Below are 18,695 nucleotides of genomic sequence, written 5' to 3' on the forward strand. Positions count from 1 at the left end.
TGTTCCTGCCTGTTGTCGCCGTGACGATGATGCACCGACAAGCTGCTACAGCCCGTTTCCATGGGACCCGATTCCTTTTTAGAAACGGCGCATAAGGGCCAAACGTTTTCCATGTACCGTGTGTTCCATTATCTATGAATAATATGCACTGTGGGAATATAGCGGATAACTCAAAATATGAGTCATGAGGTCATAACTTATTCTGTCACTAGAGGGGTGGCACTGCTGCTGCTGTCCAGATGCCGACCTGAACACACAGTGATTCACGGATCGGAATATTTTGATTTCTACTGAATGTTCACAATTCGCACCGTGTGGTTTTACAGGTGTCAGACCATGTTGAGTGACCGAACCAAAGTTGCGCTATGGACATTAGAGTTGGTTTGCCTCCAGGTTCCTGTGTTGGCATGACGTGTAACCTCGAAGCACCTTAAACCTAGCCCTTTTAAAGCGGGCAGCAGCTGTGTTTCAGTCGACGCTGCTCTCCGTGGGATTTGTAGGCCCCCCCAGGCTTCGTTTAGAGACCTGGGCCTCGTTCTGCGGTTTATGAGTTAATAGGGTAATAATGAAGGCGTTATTATGGGTTAATGGGCTCACCTGGGAGCCAGCCCGTGCATTAGCTGCATGGCTGGCTACTTAGCTACTGCTAGCTAGTACTACAATCTTTCCATTAAACTGAATGGACGTCAGTTTAACATCCCTTCTCGAAAGTCCCCTTACTAAACCGAAACTGCTTTTGGAGAAATGGGAAATATTTGAAATATGTCCGCTGAGAAGCATGCTTGGCATGTATAGTAAATACTAGGCATGCTGAAAGTATGGAGGTTTTTGTGTTGAAAAGAGATGAGCTTTGAATGCGTTTGTGTTTACACTTTTGCTTTTGTTTTTTTAGAGGGCGGCTGCTTCTTCAGCGGCTGCACTGGATTCCAGAGCTCTGCGTTTCCCGGGAAACAACCGGAGTATTCCACCACGCAGGACAACGACGACAACCTGCCTAAAACGAAAGATATATTCAAACAACTGTGAGCTATGCATGACACTAAAACTTGAGAATTTTTCACATTGTTTTCATGTAATTTTTCAAAGGTCAGGATTCCCCTGCTCCTTGTGTGTGTGAACTGGGTTTGCAATGCAAAGCTCGCCAGTTGAGATTCTAAGTGAGGTCACTGCCGTCGACCTCTTGAGTTTCCGCAGTAAATATCCAGCTAATATAAAGGACTGCAAGCCCCTCTGGATAGATGTCTACTACATTAGTTTAACATTCCTTCTCGATAGCATGATTTTGTATAAATGTAATTTTAGACAGAATTCTTTGAGTCACCAACAGGGGGGTTAATAAAAATGTAAAAAATTATGGAATTCATAGGTGTTATTTTACATTAGCAACACTGGATTCAGAAATGCTTTGTTGATCACAGTGTGTTTATTGGAAATCATGAAAGTGATTCCAGCCACAGAAGCAGACCTTAGGCAAGTCGGGGCAGATTCAGTTATGAAATTATTGCTCAGAGTAAAAGTGCTGCAGTCAGGATTCTTAATCATTCAATTTATTAAATGACTGCTTTCATCAACGAGAGTGCAATCCCACCAACCAGACACAAATAGAATTGATTCCAACCTTAAACTGACCTCCTGTTGCTTTTTTAAATCAAGACCTTAAAGCCATGTCTTGTTAAGAAAAAAGCAAAAGAAATTCACAACAGTGATAGCCAGCAGTGCAAACGGAACCAGTAACACACGGCTAGTGCAAACGGAACTAGAAACATACAAAGGCTGCAGCAAACAAGGGCAAACATTTCAGTTCCTTCTGAACACTGAACACAGAACGCCGTAACTAAACGGCATCTCAGTACTTGGTCCAACAAGATCAATCCCAGGATGCCCTTGGAGGTCCTCATCACCGGCATTCCTTATCGAGTGTTCACCTACGGCGGGAAAAATGAGAAGTCAGTGCTCTCTGAAGCCAACACTGAATCCTCCCTTCACAACTCGCTGCAATTCCCGGCCATAAAGTAAAACTTTTATTGCCATTGAGTTTAAGTGCACTTCATAGGCCTGTTAAAAGGGACCTGGCTGCAGAATAGAGCACACACTGAATAGGAAATCCCAGTTTACAATCTCTTGCAGCCTTCTGCCAGAATCTAGTCTCTTCCTTTTATTCCCAAGCAGGAATGGAACGAGGACATGTTAATCATTAACCATTAAACATGGTTCTCATTAAGTACCTATTGTGGAAATGGTAATAAAAACTCAGTTTATATGCCTGTATGTTATTGCATTGTTGGACGTGCCATTAGACAACCCATAGTGATGATTTTCTGTCACCTGGGGGGGGGGGAATTATTATTATTTTTACTTTTAAAATATTGATTTGTACTCTGTATACATCATTACCCCAATTCTTCAGAACATACTGTGATAAAATGGTAATAAGTAATATAATATAATGCATATTAGCAAAATGTAGGTACAATGGCCAGTTCAATAATTTGTGTCTTAATGGAGTCACGTATAAAATGGTAAAAATGACCATGTTTCTCATTGATTTGTGAGCTAGAATTCAATTAAATATTCCTCAATAGGAATAGGAAGGCCTTTGTGGGAAAATGTCAAGAAACTCCAAGACGTCACATGAACCTGTCCAAGATCACACAGAACTCCTCATCATTTGCATGTACATGTGAATCTGGCCATGGCAACCTTATAAAACTATGCGGGTGCATCTGCCAAATACACAAAAAGCACTAACAGAGGATAGAGCCAAGCTCCATAAATGACACGAGATGTCTCCTAGATCTGCTTGTGTCTCCACTGCAACCCGCAAAGAAACAATGGCTGCCTTTCCCCCCCCCCAGAACACACGTGAAGGAGCGGCCCCCTACCACATCGTCGATCTTGAGGATGCTCCGCACGGTCTCGGTGGCCAGGGTCAGGGCACTGACGGACACCAGCAGAGGCTGCACCACCAGTTCCTCCAGGATGTTGGAGATTCCTCCCTGACGGAGGTTTACACAGACCCACACAGTCATAATACATCTGCCTATACCTCCATACAAGCAGTTTCCAGGTCCTTTCAAGGTCCCACTCCGACAAACTCAGGAATCTAGAACAATTGTAGAGTAGACCACATCACTGCCAGTTATCCAAAAACAAGTACATGAAACATAACTATGGAAATTAGTGCAGTCCAAGAATCAACTTGAAGCCAAATCCAAAACTAGTTTTTGTAAAAGGATAATTTTCCAAAACCATAATTGCCATAACAAGCAGATTAAGCATTGATAAAGTTAAATAATTGAGCAACTTAACAAAAAAAATAAATAAATTAATAAATTAAGGAATTTCCTTAGTTTTTTTGTAAACTGGGAGTGTGATGGGTAAATGTCGACAGCTTGACAGCAGTATGCTCCCACCTTGCGGACGTTGATGCCGGCGGTCTTCTCGCCCTGGGCGTGCCGGTTGCGGAGCTCGGTGAGGGTGCAGATGGGGTTCAGGCCGCCGTTCTCCGCCAGCGTAGAGGGCACCACCTCCAACGCGTCGGCGAAGCCGCGCACGCAGTACGCCTCCACACCTCCCAGAGCACGCGCGTACTCCGCCAAGCGCACCGCCAGCTCGATCTCAGGGGCACCGCCGCCTGCAATCAGGGCTCTGATTGGTCAGGGCAGGAAGGGGGGGGGGGGGGGATTGTGAAGTCGGTGAACATTTTCCAAACAAGACTCTGTGACTTGTGCAATGTCAACTCATTAGGTGTCACATGATCAATCACACCAGGGCTGCTCAACCCTGTTCCTGAGAGCTACCATCCTGCAGGCTTTCACTCCCGGCCCAATTAGCACAGCTGATTCTGCCAATTGGCAGCTCAACAAGAACTTTCGTCTAGCTGTTGAATGAGGCGTGCTTTGTTAGGGTTGGGCTGAAAACCTACAGGGCAGTAGAACTACAGGAACAGGGTTGGGCAGCCCTGCTCTACACAATGCAAGTTTGCCTTAAAGCCATCATGAAGCATGGTTAATGCCTTCACCATTCATAATGCCCCATATGTACCATGGAGAATTTTTTTTTAATGAAAACCATGACAAATTGGAAAGGGGGTGGGGTATGTATAGGAGGCCGTCAAACAGCCACTTCCCAGAGAAGCTTCTCACTGCCAGTCACTGCCAGTTCATTGGACGCTACCTTTTCTTCACCAGACAGCGGATGACACAGAGGGCATCGTGTATGGAGCGCTCAGCCTCCTCGATCACCAGCTTGTTGGACCCGCGCACCACGATAGTCACAGTCCTGCCAGGGGTGGCACAGCCTGTCACCTGCAACAGTCATTTAATCAACTAAAAGAGTCCAACCAGGCTTTAATTTCCTACTGGTAACTAACAAGTAATGTATTAGTGACAGAACAAATTGCAATAATGTAATATATTGTCGGGGCAACATTGGCTCAGGAGGTAAGAGTGGTCGTCTTGCAGTTGGAGGGTTGCCGGTTCGATACCACTCTGGGATGTGTCCCTGAGCAAGGCACCTAACCCCCAATTGCTTCTGACGAATGATACTTCTCATTCGCCCAATTGTACAGTGCTTTGGATAAAAGCACCATATAAAAGCAGACCATTTACCATAAATGCACACAACACTGTGTGCAATATATTATACATAACTGCTGCTTTAAGACATTGCTTAAGTATTACTCGTTAATCAATGTGAACAATGTGCTCAATCTGACTTGGCAACATCAAAGCTTACAACGTTGAATGATTTGACCAAGACATGGTATGATAAACTTGTTACCTTGACCAACTTTCCAGATCCATCCAAGCTCACTTCCTCGGCTAACTCCGCAGTCCCCAGCATCTCGGGGGTGAACTGGTCAATGTGGGCGATGGGCTTGGTGCCGATGGTCTGCGTAAAAGCGAGGCGCGTTGACACACATCGAACCTTGCATCATTTACATTTACATTTTAGTCATTTGGCAGACGCTTTTAATCCAAAGCGACTTACAAGTGCATAGGTTCTACCATAAGTCAGAGCATCACATCCAGAAACTAGCAAAATACACAGGAAATGCTGTTCTAAACATAGTTGTCATCAGAAGTGCAATTTTTTATTTTTTTTGGGGGGGGGGGGGTTAGACAAGGATAGGGATATCAGAAAGGAGGGGCAGGGGAAATCAGGAGGGAGGACTAAGGAAGAGTTTGAAAAGGTGGGTTTTGAGTCTGCGTCGAAATAGGGGGAGGGATTCTGCTGTTCTGACAGTGGTAGGCAAGTCATTCCACCACTGAGGAACCAGAACGGAATCACGGCATCACTCCAACGAACCTCCAAAATGGAGGTGGCTAAACACACACAACCGCCATACCTTGCAGATGAATTCAATGTCTTCCCGCTCAATATCCTTGATGATCATAATCTTCATCTTGTTCAAGAAGTGCAGGGCCAGGTCGCTCAGGGCATCTCTGGAAAAATATGCCTTTTCATTTTAGCATCAGTCGCCTTGCTGACAATTGCCAAGAGACACCAGACAGTCCCACACTCTACACTGGGGTTACACAGCCTCAGTTAAAATGGAGGGGACATGAGAGAATGCATCTTGCCTCATTCATCTAGGGCTGAACACACAAGAAATTAGGTCATAGCTCATATCAGAAGAGGCCAAGAGATGTACATCTTGATTTGTAACCAAAACAAACGGTTCTCTTTAAAGAGAGAGCCGAACGCGGAGCAGGGGCTGGGTGAAAGGGTGGTCTGACCTGAGGATGGATTTCTGGATCAGCAGCACGTTGCAGCCGGCCTTCTTGATCTGCTTGACCATGCCCAGGATGTACGCCCGCTCCTCCCGCAGCACCCGGTCCATCTGCACGTAGTCCGACACCACGATCTGGTTGTCCATCTGTCCAGGAGACGGGAAAAACCCAACATAAGCTCAGATACCGGAGGGGGTACCGGAAAGAAAGAGAACCAGCATATTACCACCTCAGAGGTTGCGTCAGTAATTGGTGTGTGTGACATTTTTAGCCCAATTGCTAGCCTCGTTAGTTCTGAGGTGGAGGTCTATGAGCAAAGCCATCTCTGCCCACTTACGTCCGTCTTTGGCGGAGACAGGCAGAACTGGATGAGGCCGATCTTGGCCTTCTCCACCCGAGACACGGCCGAGTTCACGACCCTCTGCGTCAGCACCAGCCCATCCACCAACTCGCAGTCGTCGATGGTCCCTCTGGAAGGAGGAATGCAATTTCGCTACGAATCCCAAAAAAAACACGGACGACTGTGTTGGGGAGCCTGGACGGCCCGGTCCCGCGCGATGCGTTCCCGCCCCTCGGGCGCTCACCCGAGCTTCCTGACGATGCGGACGTCCCGGAGGTCCACGCCGGTGGCCGTGGCGGGGTCGATGACCTTCATGATGGCGTCCACGCTCATGGGGGCCAGCAGGCTGGAGTACTGGGACACCACCTTGGAGCTGAGGGCGGTGGTGGCACTGTTGAGCAGGGTCTGTCTGTCGCCCAGGTCCACTGGCTGGCTCATGCCGGTCAGCACCTCCACCCCCTTCTCCGCTGCCTTCTGGAAGGACTCGGAGATGGTGGTGGGGTGAATACCTCAGAGAATAAAGGAAATAATTCTATAAAACTATATAAAAGGAGACCCATAGACACAGCCAACATTATTTATTAGTGGTATGAAGTATAGACATTTTAATGTAATGTGAAAAGTGGTCACTACAGAACATTGCCCCTGATGTTGGGCAACAGGCTAATATTTTGCTAATTGGACCTTGTAATTTGACTCATGTTACCAGTCCCTATAATAATAATTCATTATTTTAATAGTACCACCATTGTTACTACTGCTACCTTTCTGAAGCAGTCTGGAGCAGGCATCCAGGAGAGCACCAGCGATCACCACCACAGAGGTGGTGCCATCCCCAGCCTCGATGTCTTGAGCTTTGGCCAGTTCCACCAGCTGTAGAGCGAAAGGTAATGGGCGTTTAAGCAAAACTGCTGTCACTAAAGGACTCAAACAGTTCAACAGTTTTCCCAACACCCACCATCAACTGGGCATTTAATACTCATAATAAATAGCATTTTAAATAAAATGGCGCCAAAATGAAAAATGCAAGGCAAAAAGGATACTCGCATGATTTAACAAAAGTGGACGAACATAATCGTAAAGCAGATGATAATGCTAAAAATAAATAAATAAAATCGAGTAAAAACACTGCTGGGTTTATTACATGGTATAACTATGGGCAAATATTTCCATGTCCAAAAATGAAATCTGCGTGCTCAGACACAAACGCAAAGTCATAACCCACCATTTTAGCAGCCGGGTGCAAGACCTGCATCTGCTTGAGGATGGTGGCTCCGTCGTTGGTAATGGTGACATCACCTTTCCCGTCTTGTATCTGCAACGAAAATCATCCAAATCGTCAAACTCAAAAGACACGTTAATTATACTTCTCCCAAATTTGAGATGCGTGGGATTTAGTTCACCATTTTGTCCATGCCTTTTGGCCCGAGACTGGTTCTGATAGCGTCGGCAACAGCTGTCAAAAAAGAAGATGTTAGCTCTACAGGCCCATGATTTTTTTTTAGCAAAGGCGTGTTCGACTTTCAGGTGATCCTTGCTTGAATCGTTAAATACATCGAAGTACAATACTGAATGGCTATTTTACCGTCATTTCCCCTGTTTGGCGCAAAATAAATGCACACAGATAACTTATAATAAAAAATAAAATGGACCCTCGTGCAACGAGCAATGCAATGACATCTTTCCGTCATCTCTTCCTTACACCCAAGCTAGCCAAACCAACTGAAGAAAAAAATAATGTAGGTTAACGTTAGTTTACTGGTTGCACGTTAACTTAGGCATATAGCCTACCTTTCGCTGCAGAAATGTTGCTGAAACGAACCTGGGCCGGTTTGTCCCGATCCTTGTATACACTTCCATTTCTCCCACCTGGCGGTTTTGCTGCTGCTAAGAGGTTCGACATTATTCACAGATACTATTACCGCTAGTTAGAAAGATTAATGTAATAGGAGTCTAAGTGGAATGAAGTTTGCTGTGTTCACCGTTGCACGCCAGGCGATTACTGATCTCACCAGCCCCCTTTCCCGTCCCACCTTCTGGTAAAAGTGCGTACAAGTAGTGCCGAGAGTAAACTCTTGATATATTTTCTGTCCGCAGAAAGTCCCTTTACTAGTTACGTATTTCATTCAATAATTGATACGTAACATTTTTCACTGTGGCCATGAACATATTCTGATGAAAAGACAAACACGCGAATAAGTACATTTCGAAACAAAGCAAAAAAAACTCTGGCATTTTCTTAAAAACAAATTGGCAAAAATACGTTTCAACGCACATCCTGCTCGATCTCGTTCTCCGATAGACTTTTTAGTCTTGTAATTTCTTCCACCATCTTTGTTCAGTTCAATCTACAACAAATACGCACCTATTGCTAGTTGGTGTTAGATTGTGAAACGCTGTTTTTATTAAAAAGGCACGTGCTATGTTAATGACACAATTATCCAATTAATTAATGAATACATGAAAATGAGCTGTATGTTTATCCCTCATAATTTTATGAAAATAGTTTGTAATATGTTTGATGTTTTAGGGCTAATAATGCAAAACAGAGATCGTTACAAACGGTAGCCAGTGTGCGAAGTGATGGTTTCAGTTCAAACCACATACTGTAGTTGATTTGCATGTGCTACCTGTACAATAAAGCTTAATCGTAGCGATAAACAAACTGTACGTATGGAATAGAGTTGATCATATATGGGAACTATGAACACGTCTATGTGTGGGACTCTCATAATGGTCGGGGAGAGTTCAGTCTGAAGTCATGTTCTCTATACCACACAACCAGCCAGCCTATCATTCTAGATCAGTCACTAGATTTGAATGAGTGTCGTGTCTTATTTTTCCTTGTTACTGTCGGATAGACCCGGCTGATCAATAAGGAAAGTTTACATTTTAAAACGGCCACAATGTGTCGCTCTTGTCCTCAAGATCACCTGGACTAGTAACGGCTGCAGTGGCGTTCTTACTTTTGCCATAAGGGTGGTGGTTTTGATGTATTTATTATTTATTTATTTAGTTGTTTATTTATTTATTTATTTATTACAGTGACTATTCTTTTAGTCTATTCAGTCTAGTAAATTTTATTTTTTTGCAAGATTTTTTCAGTTGCTATAAGTTGTTTCTCTGTTGGGAATGAGTGTTTGTAAAACCAGCACGCACACACGCACATTCACACACGCGCGCGCGCGCATACACACACACATGCACACACGCGCGCGCGCGCGCACACACACACACACACACACACACAAAAGGCTATTACTGGGAGCTACAGTGTGGTAGTTTACGGGAGAGGGAAGGAAAATAGAGATGCATTGAAATAAACTAGAATTATTGGCTTTACTAAACAGGCAGGCAGCCTGTTTAAAATGAGAATAAGTACACAGCGTTCCAAGCGTTTGGAGATGTCAGTGAGGCACCTGCGTTGGCGGGTAATTGTTCCATCATTAGGAGTGATTTGTGTTTATCGCCGCGTTCAGCAGAGGCAGCCTGGAGTCTCTGGCAGTCATTAGTGTGTTTGATATTGTCACTGGATCACCATGGTACTGTCGCTGTATTAAAACCTTTCATATGACTTCCTCTGGTCTCATTATGTGCTTGTGTGTCATAGTTTTCCAACTGCCTGTAATTCAGTCCGTCACTGGCAAACCTTTTCAACCCCACAAACTTTTCCAGACCTCATTCACTTTGCATCATGATCACCCAACTGAGTTTGATATTGTTATAATTCATTCTGGCTTTGCCGCAAGAACAGGAGCAGAATTAATACAACTATGAGGTATAGTTCACTTCATGATCATGAATCCTTCTTTTCCTGCAAGGATTATTTTTCCATTTGGAAGATTTTGCTGTAATGTTATATGCAGCACTCGACTCTGCATTAAACTAAGATTGAAGAGTGACAGCTGAGTGTGTGTTATTAATCTCAGTATGTGTAATGTTCTTTTTAAAGAGTGAGATCGAGTGTGTTAGGCCCAAAGCTGACATCATATTTTAAATCATACAGCCCCAAATGAAATAAAAGCATGCCAAATGAAAATAAAGGTGTTTATTTTGGTGCTAAAATATTTTAACAGCAGTTTACGTGATCCTGTACTGTCGGCCTATACACAGACACAGGGCTGAGATACTGCCTATGGTCTGACTCAGATAAACAGACTTTTACCTCCAATGCTGAACTGGACTACAAATTCTGCGAATGCTGAAATCTTTTGTCCTTTGTAATAGTTTTAGTATATTTGTTCATTTTTATTAGGAAATTCAGTCAATGCATTTGCCCCTGCAAAATAGCTGTTGGAATTCATGTATGTTAGGTTGGCCGTTTTATTGAGCTTCATCTTCAATTAGTCTTTTTCGATCAAAGTGTTATGCTATGCAATACTTTTCATTGCTTTCTATAAAATATGAACAGATCAGTATAGACCAGGCTAGTGTGCTGATAAACTGAGGAAGAACTGGGTGAAGTCCGCAGTGATTCACAAAGCTGCAGTGTGAAATGTTAATTGGAAGACCTGTAGAGGGTGGTGATTGTGTGACTGTTTGCTTGTTTTTGGCTTTTTTGAAAGCATTCAGGTGTTCTAATCCTGGAATGAATAAGTGCTGTGTCCTAGTATTATGTAAACAGTGTTACTCAGTCCACCCAGTCTCGACCTCCACTTCAACCCCTCCCATACACACAAACACAAACACACACACACAAGAGCACACGCACACACACACATATACACATACGCACACACGCACACTCACACAAACACATACACATCCGCACACAAATACACACACACACACACACACACACACACACACATCAAAAGACACTATTTCTGTTATCACTCTATGTAAGGAAGTATACAGTATGAGACTGCAGCACTTGAAGAGATTTACATTCCACGCTCTGTCCCTATGATTTTGTGTATGAGCTGTTTGGACTACAGCTAAGCAAATCATAATAATCATAGCTTTAGCATGGTAATAGTAAGTATTATGATAATTCAAAATCTTATTAGCTCCCAAGATGACTAGTCTTAGTCCCACTAAGTCTGACCACACTTTAAGCATTAGGCTAGTTTTACATTAGGCTAGTGCATTTCCCTGGCTCCCCTTGATCTGGTTTATGTCCAACACCATGTAGGCAAGAAATCACTGCGAAACCCGTGGCATCTTCAAGGGTAGTTTCGACTTGGCTGCACTCCAGTGAAGGAGGCCGGACTCAGCACCCCCTGAGTCTGAAGTGATTGCATTGTGTGAGTTTGAAGCAGACAGTGAGGCAACGGCTCAGGTGAATGGGTTGATTGCGGAGTTGATAGAGCCTGAGTATCGGAAGGACAGGCCTAAACCTGAGCTGTCCCTCTGCCTCCCTCAGTGTGATAAAGCTGGATTTGTACCTACAGCCGTCTCTGAAGGGCCATTGTCTTATGTTTGTTTGGTATCAGAGCTGCATGTGTGTCTGTGAAATTGCCCATCTGTTTTTTTTCCCTAGCCTATTGTGTGTGTGTGTGTGTGTGTGTGTGTGCGTGTGTGCTTATGCGTTTATGTGTGTGCGTATGCGTGCATGTGTGTGTGCGTATTTGTGTGTGTGCTCGTGCGTGCTTTTGTGTGCGTATGTGTGTGTGCTCATGCGTGTGTGCGTGCTTATGTGAGTGTGTTTGTGTGTATGTATGCATGCATGTGTGTGCTTATGTGTGTGTGTTTGTGTGTATGTGTGTGTGCTCGTGTGTATGTGGGTGTGTGTGTGTGTTTGAATGCAGGGCATGTTGTTAAAGCATGCCCTGTGTTGAAGTATAAAGTACAGGGAATAGAAGCGGGCTATTTGGGTGACACATTGATCTGTGGCATAAGAAGGGGCTCCCTGGCTGGTAATGAGTCAGATTGTCTGTCCGAAAACTGAGTCTGTAACATTAGCAGCATTAGCAGTCCTCAGATAAGGGAAAGGCATGTCTAAATTTAGAAGTGTGGCAATGAGGGGGACGTGTGGAATTGGTGAGCCTGTGTTTTCTCTGAGACTGGCACTCAACACGTACACACACTCAACATGCCTGCACACACGTGGAAAAGAATCGAAACAGTGGAGTGACACCAGGATTATATTTGCTAAAGCGTATTTGTTGGGTATTAATAGATAAAATGACAGTGTCACTTCTCCAAAGCATAAGTAAGCCACATCCCACCTGTCCTTTGTCATACCTGTCAGGGGTGTGACTGGCATGTGTGAACAGTTCCAAATAGGGGTGTGGGATGAATTAATGAATCATACATCTGTCTTTCCTGTTTTTGTTCTTGGTCAGTGTTCATGGAGTTTCGCTTAATTAACTAGGCGAACAGGTTATTCACCCACGCCACCAACTGGTATTTGTCTCTACTCTCTACTGCGCACAGAACACAGTTTTCTCTGGGACCAATTGGTTTTGAGTTAAAGTTGCTATGAAAAACAGTTTTATGATTTCCTTTACAGACTGGACTATCCCAATCATTAACTGCAATAATAAAACTGCTAAATGTTATAAGACTGTTTTCTTATAACTTCAAAATAACATTGAACGGACAACTAGGCTTAGACTTAAATATTCACGTAATTCACTTTCTAGGAATGATATGGAAACCGCTAATATTAGCTGGGAAGGCTAATAGAGCAACTTTTGAGCCAGCATAATTATTTACTCCTTCCTCCGCTTTCTCAACCCACAGAAAATTAGGCTGGCAATGTGCAATTAAGGCTGTTAGAAATCCCATCGCTTACTGCAGTGGAAAAACAGGACAACCATCTCTTTGTGCGTTCATTCGTGTAGTAGTACAGCGTCTGATATCTAATCATGGTAAACGTAGCTATTTAACCACAGAATGAACTGCGTCTTCGCGGGGCTTAAATGAGCACAAGATACAATTAAATGCAGAACATGTAGCCGTAACTAGTACGACCTGTCCAATATCAGCACAACGCTGGAACAAAATTATTACATAAACAGTGAGTGAATGCAGCTAAGAACATGACAGTAGTGCTTATCTTCCCTGTCTGGTGGGGTTACTAACCTACACACTGAGGAGAAATGCGCATGAGCTTGTGTTCCCTCCTCTACCTAAGAAACATTATCTTTAACAGTAGCGTCATTGACAGTGTGTTCATAAACAACCCTTCTGAATACAGTAGAGCGCTATGAGCAATACGCATTCATACTTTCCCTCCCGCTAATTGGACAGGCCAATCTCAGGGCATGGAGACTTGTGCTGCGCACGGGGGAGATGGCTATCTTAATGACTTCCACTCTGTTACTATGCCTTCCTCCTTATCCTCTGGGTGTATGCTCTGGCAATTCTCTCTCTGTATGTTATTTGTTAAACAGTTGCATTGCAATCTGAGTACTATAAAATATGCAAAAGATTTTGTTTTCGGTCTGAAGTTGAAATCTTTATATATAATTCTAATTTTATTTGAATAATAATCAGAAGAATCTTTATTGTGAAAAAAATGCAAAATATGTTTATTACATCTCAAATTGCTCGGCAGGTACAGTGCACTCCATAACAAATACTTCAATGCTAAATATTTGGGAACCCATAATAACCCTTATAGACTGGGAGTGTACTGCAATATATTGCAAATACATTTAGGAAAAAAAAAGTAATCAATATATTTTACAGCATTGATTGCTTTTTTGGGGGTTTTTTATATATGAAAGTAGCAACATTTTATGTATAGTCATTTTGTCCATAGCCCATATATTGGGACGTGTTGCAATATCTTCATAATGCATTTTATTTCAATACATTTAAGCATATTCCATTTCTGTGAGGAAATATCTGTATCAGATATTTGCAGTAAGGGCTACAGTGCTGCTTACCCATCCTATCCCAGGGAAACCACCCCGGATGTTCACGACAACTATGACTGCATGTAGTCTGATAACCACTTCATTCTACGCTTCCAATTCCCTGAGAAGAGTGTGCTCACCAAAAAGAAAAAAACAACACAGTTCCAAGACTTTTTTTTTTAAATACTATTTTCTAATGCAGTGTCTTGTTTGGTCTTGTATTGTTGTTTGTTCTGGGATATTTCATATGAAGTCAGGTGTTCCATGTTAAGGAGGACCCCCTGCAATCTGTTTTTGTCTGGGCGCCGGAGAGATAAAGTTTGCGGCTATCAGACGATGTCAAACGTTTTAGTACATGCCTCCTCCGGTCATGCCTGAACCTATCGAGGGTCAGAAGTGCAGCAGTGGACATGCTGATGTCACTTCACATGTGACTCTGATAGAAAAACAGGAAGATACTAAGTCTTGCACTTTCAAGGCCCGACTGTCCCTCTTTCCTTCCATCTTCAAGTCCATTTTGGGAAGTTCCTCAGAAAACATATTGCTGCTTTGTCAATGCTGGCCTCAAGGAAAGGGCTGGAAGCATGTGACTGGGGTATGTAATGTCCTGCTTTGTGTCATGGGAAGGGCACCATGCTCTACCTATATCACCAACGCTTAGGGCGAAACAGGAACCTGGCCTCTGCCTGTGTGCACTTTAAAGAACACTTCTGATTTAGCATTTTGTTTCCGCTCATTGTATTAACTTAAATAAGTAAGCCTGTGACAGTAAGTAAGCCTTGAATGCTCTATGCTTGTGTGTGTGTGTGTGTGTGTGTGTGTGTGTGTGTGCGCGCATGCAGACGTGTGTGTTGGTTTGATTTATTTGTCCATTTTCTCATTGTAGTTCTTGTGTAAATCATTCTTGAAATTCGTACATAAGATAATCTAATGTTTACATTCAGAAGGCAAAACCACCAGGCCTGATGGTGACTGAGATATTATCATAAAACTGGTGTGTTTGTGAATAGTCAAAACACTGGCTTTACTCTTCAGGGCAATAGGGAGGGAAGGTGGGAGGGCTAAATAGAGAGGGGGGGGGGGGGGCTTGCAGAAATGTCTGCTCTTCTCCCTGTTAGTGGGAAACTGGCTCCTCTGACAGTTCAGCACTGGGCCTTGCCATTACCACTGGAGCCAAACCTGCTGCCCATGCACAAAAACAAACAGGGTGGCCCTTGCCCAGCTACCCAGAGTGGCCCTAGCAGAGCTACCGGAGAGGCCCTAGCAGAGCTACCAGAGTGATCCTAGCCCAGCTACCCAGAGTGGCTCTAGCAGATCTAACCTAGCCCAGCTACCCAGAGTGGCTCTAGCAGGTCTAACCTAGCCCAGCTACCCAGAGTGGCTCTAGCAGGTCTAACCTAGCCCAGCTACCCAGAGTGGCTCTAGCAGATCTAACCTAGCCCAGCTACCCAGAGTGGCTCTAGTAGATCTAACCTAGCCCAGCTACCCAGAGTGGCTCTAGCAGATCTAACCTAGCCCAGCTACCCAGAGTGGCTCTAGCAGATCTAACCTAGCCCAGCTACCCAGAGTGGCTCTAGCAGATCTAACCTAGCCCAGCTACCCAGAGTGGCTCTGGCAGATCTAACCTAGCCCAGCTAGCCAGAGTGGTCCTAGCCCAGCTACCCAGAGTTGCTCTACCCCAGCTACCCAGAGTTGCTCTAGCCCAGCTACCCAGAGTGGTCCTAGCCCAGCTACCCAGAGTGGTCCTAGCCCAGCTACCCAGAGTGGCCCTAGCAGAACTACTCTAGCAGAGCTACCTGGTTTTGTGTGTGAAAAGGTTATGAGAGGAATGTGCTTGTGCGGGCAGCACGTCCGAAATAGGAAACCACCGCTATAGTGTTTCACGCACTCTGTAGCTCAGCATATTTCTGGACAGGAAGGCCGTTTCGCATCGGTCTGTGTTACACACCTCAGGAATAGTGGTCTTAAGGGCAAAGTGAGGACAGAGTTGTGAACATCACGGCCGTTCACAAAGTTCAGCTCATATACCACGGCAGCCACGATAGCCTCGGTCTTCTCTTGTGCAGGAGCCTACACATCTTGAAGTAACACGAACAACAAGTTGCAACTTTTCTGTCACAGGTTTGTTCAGGTGTTATAAAGGAGGGAGACTGGGAAGTAACACAAAGTTAATGTGTTAATAGACATGGAGGTGTGTTTCAAAAATGATCTGTTATGTCTTATCTGTTCTGAGAGGACAGATGAACACACCTTCACTTGCTGACTTGAATGTTTCCCACACCAGCTATTGCAGTCATGGGCCGGACATTCTTCTCGGGGTCAGGACTGATCTCACATTACCAGTCTCAATGCACGGTAAGCTCACAGAGGTTCATGGCTTCTGAATTTCAGACACTTCAGAGAGGCCTAAAAGACTGGGTGGTTTGATATCTTTTGATATTCCCCCCGTCCGCTGGCCTGACTCCCCGCCTCTCTGTGTCCAGTCCACATATGCACAAAGCAATTACATCACATCACATCACATCACATCACATCACATCACATCACATCACATCACATCACATTATTGGCATTTGGCAGACGCTCTTATCCAGAGCGACGAACAGTTGATTAGACTAAGCAGGAGACAATCCTCCCCCGGAGCAATGCAGGGTTAAGGGCCTTGCTCAAGGGCCCAACGGCTGTGCGGATCTTATTGTGGCCACATCGGGATTATAACCACCGACCTTGCGTATCCCAGTCACTTACATTAACTACTACGCTACAGGCAGCAATGTAAGTGCAACATTATCACAACACTGGTGAAAAGATCTGCAGTTGAGGAGTAGTGGGAGAGATCCAGCCTTCCAGAAGTCCATAATGGAGAGAGCTGTGCTAGGCTATCCGTCACTGACTGATCCAATCATTTAGCTGCTCTCCGTGGAGAACATTTTGACTGGTTGATATCGGTGAGTCACAGAAGAAATATCATGTCTCCACCCATTTTGCAGTTTCCCAAGCCTATTTATCTCAAAAATTCAGTTCACACTTATATTACAGTTTTCATCATTGGACAAAAACTTGGTTTGACTTTTCAGAACCATCATTTAATCTTAAATGGAATCAAATGGATTCTGCTATTAGACTGGCTCACCCATACAAACTGCTATCAGAGTGCTTCCTTTGTCACTGTTGACCAGAATTTGAAATAACAGTACTTGGAAATGCAATGAACAGTTATCAGGAGAACTATCTAGGGCAAGAGAATTGGCTTCAGTCATCTTATATGGGTACAAACTGGAGAAGGATTAGCTTGTTGGTCATCGCAGACTGCTGGAAACATGAGTAGGAGATTCTCGCGCAACAACAGAAAGCCAGACTTAATTTGTTATTACTGTTCTGTCAGGGCAGAGCAGTGACAGTTTATTTCAACATGCATGAGTGATTTATTATAAAACATATTTTGATATGTTGGAGTAGCCATTTGTATACATTGCATGTTGCATATATGTATGGAGGAGTAAATAAGAATGGGTCATGATTTTGTTCACACTTTCATATTTTCTTACACAACCGGGAAATGGGTTGCCAGTTAGTGAGCATTGCTTTCAAACTAGCTTCCATGTAAACGTTTATATATGAAGATTGCTTAATCTCAATGCATGTGTATTCGGTTCCCCAATGGACTACAACCTGACTACAACTTGTACTTTGGTGACGTACACTGTACAAAGTTTCTTGTTGGTCCCTGATCCATCTTCACTTTCCCACAAAGATAATATTGTCAGTTGTATTTCCTGTCTCAATGCATTCTGTAAAACTGATACATACTGGCATACATTCACTGAGGAACCATCACAAGCCCCAGGAGACTCAATTGTTAACCCTTTAGTGGGTGTAATGGATGTTTCCTGCTGCACCTCACTGGCACTAATAGTGCAATAAAAATGGATCTCTACAGTGCAGGATGTTATGAACACATAAAACATAAACTATAAATACTTGGTTGGTCCAGGATCAAGAAATAAAATTCAAGCCTGACACTCCATTCTTCTTTTATTATTATTATTATTATTATTATTATTATTATTATTATTATTATCATCATCATCATCATTATTACATATATTGTTTGAATATAAGTAACACAAGGGCTGTGATATTATGAACTTGGTTGAGAGCATACGTTTAGTTTTACAAGTGAATTTGAATCATGGTCCAATGGGTAGCAATGCTCACACTTATCAGCAGCTATAAGATAACTGCATAATACAATGCAACATATCCAGTCAGATGAAAATGAAGACACTGTATAATGAGCATGTCTATCATGGCAGCTGAAGAACATGAAGGGGTCTGTAGCATGTATCTCGTGAGTGGGTGTGGTTCTCTTACAGTAGTTCTGGGGGGGGGGGGGTGAATGTTGTCCAAGCCCTGGCGAGGTTGTTCTGTGGCTTAGCGCATCCCTAGGGGTTGCAGCCAGAGGCCACACCTGTCACCATGGAGACGGGTTACCCAGAATGCAAAACAAATGGCAGCGAGGTGAAAGACAACATGGCCGTCTGGCTGTCAGCGCAGCAGCTTTGCACTCAGAGTGTAGCTGCTGTTAGAGGAACACTGCGTGCCATGGTCTTACCTCCCGACCCTTCTGCCTGCAGTGACACTTAAATAACAGTCTTTAGCCACAGTCCCTGGCTGCCACTGTGAACCACGTAATGATGGACCTGAAACAATGACACAATCCGTGACCTCCTTATCTCCAACTGTGACCTTTTAGGTTTAAAATGTAAGTTGATGCAAGGCTATACTTATCTGTCCCCCACTGCACAACTG

General features: G+C 43.9%; 1 protein-coding gene across 2 annotated transcripts; it reads right to left on the minus strand.

Moving 5' to 3' along the window:
- Positions 1–1,531: 1,531 nt before the first annotated feature.
- Positions 1,532–8,135, minus strand: LOC133118696 (T-complex protein 1 subunit delta-like). 2 transcript variants are annotated; one of them, XM_061228847.1, is made up of 13 exons: positions 7,867–8,134; positions 7,479–7,531; positions 7,301–7,390; positions 6,840–6,948; positions 6,320–6,584; positions 6,073–6,205; positions 5,742–5,881; positions 5,351–5,447; positions 4,783–4,893; positions 4,177–4,307; positions 3,414–3,648; positions 2,883–2,996; positions 1,532–1,925 (listed from the first exon to the last, which is right to left on the minus strand). In XM_061228847.1, exons 1-13 carry the CDS (start codon positions 7,976–7,978, stop codon positions 1,911–1,913), a joined length of 1,605 nt encoding a protein of 534 aa, XP_061084831.1. In that variant the 5' UTR covers positions 7,979–8,134; the 3' UTR covers positions 1,532–1,910. The 2 variants fall into 2 exon arrangements, with proteins under 2 accessions (XP_061084831.1, XP_061084832.1); XM_061228848.1 differs by lacking the exon at positions 1,532–1,925 and having other exon boundaries at positions 2,964–3,103; positions 7,867–8,135.
- Positions 8,136–18,695: the final 10,560 nt, after the last annotated feature.

This window comes from Conger conger, chromosome 18 (genome assembly GCF_963514075.1).
Source record: "Conger conger chromosome 18, fConCon1.1, whole genome shotgun sequence".
In the NCBI taxonomy this organism is placed as follows: domain Eukaryota; kingdom Metazoa; phylum Chordata; class Actinopteri; order Anguilliformes; family Congridae; genus Conger; species Conger conger.

Coding starts and splice junctions, on each gene's coding strand:
- LOC133118696 (XM_061228847.1), bottom strand. CDS start 7,978: ATGTCGAACCTCTTAGCAGCAGCAAAACCGCCAGGTGGGAGAAATGGA. Junction 7,532..7,866: donor CAACATTTCTGCAGCGAAAG/GTAGGCTATATG, acceptor CTTTTTTGACAG/CTGTTGCCGACGCTATCAGA. Junction 7,391..7,478: donor CAAAAGGCATGGACAAAATG/GTGAACTAAATC, acceptor TTTTCGTTGCAG/ATACAAGACGGGAAAGGTGA.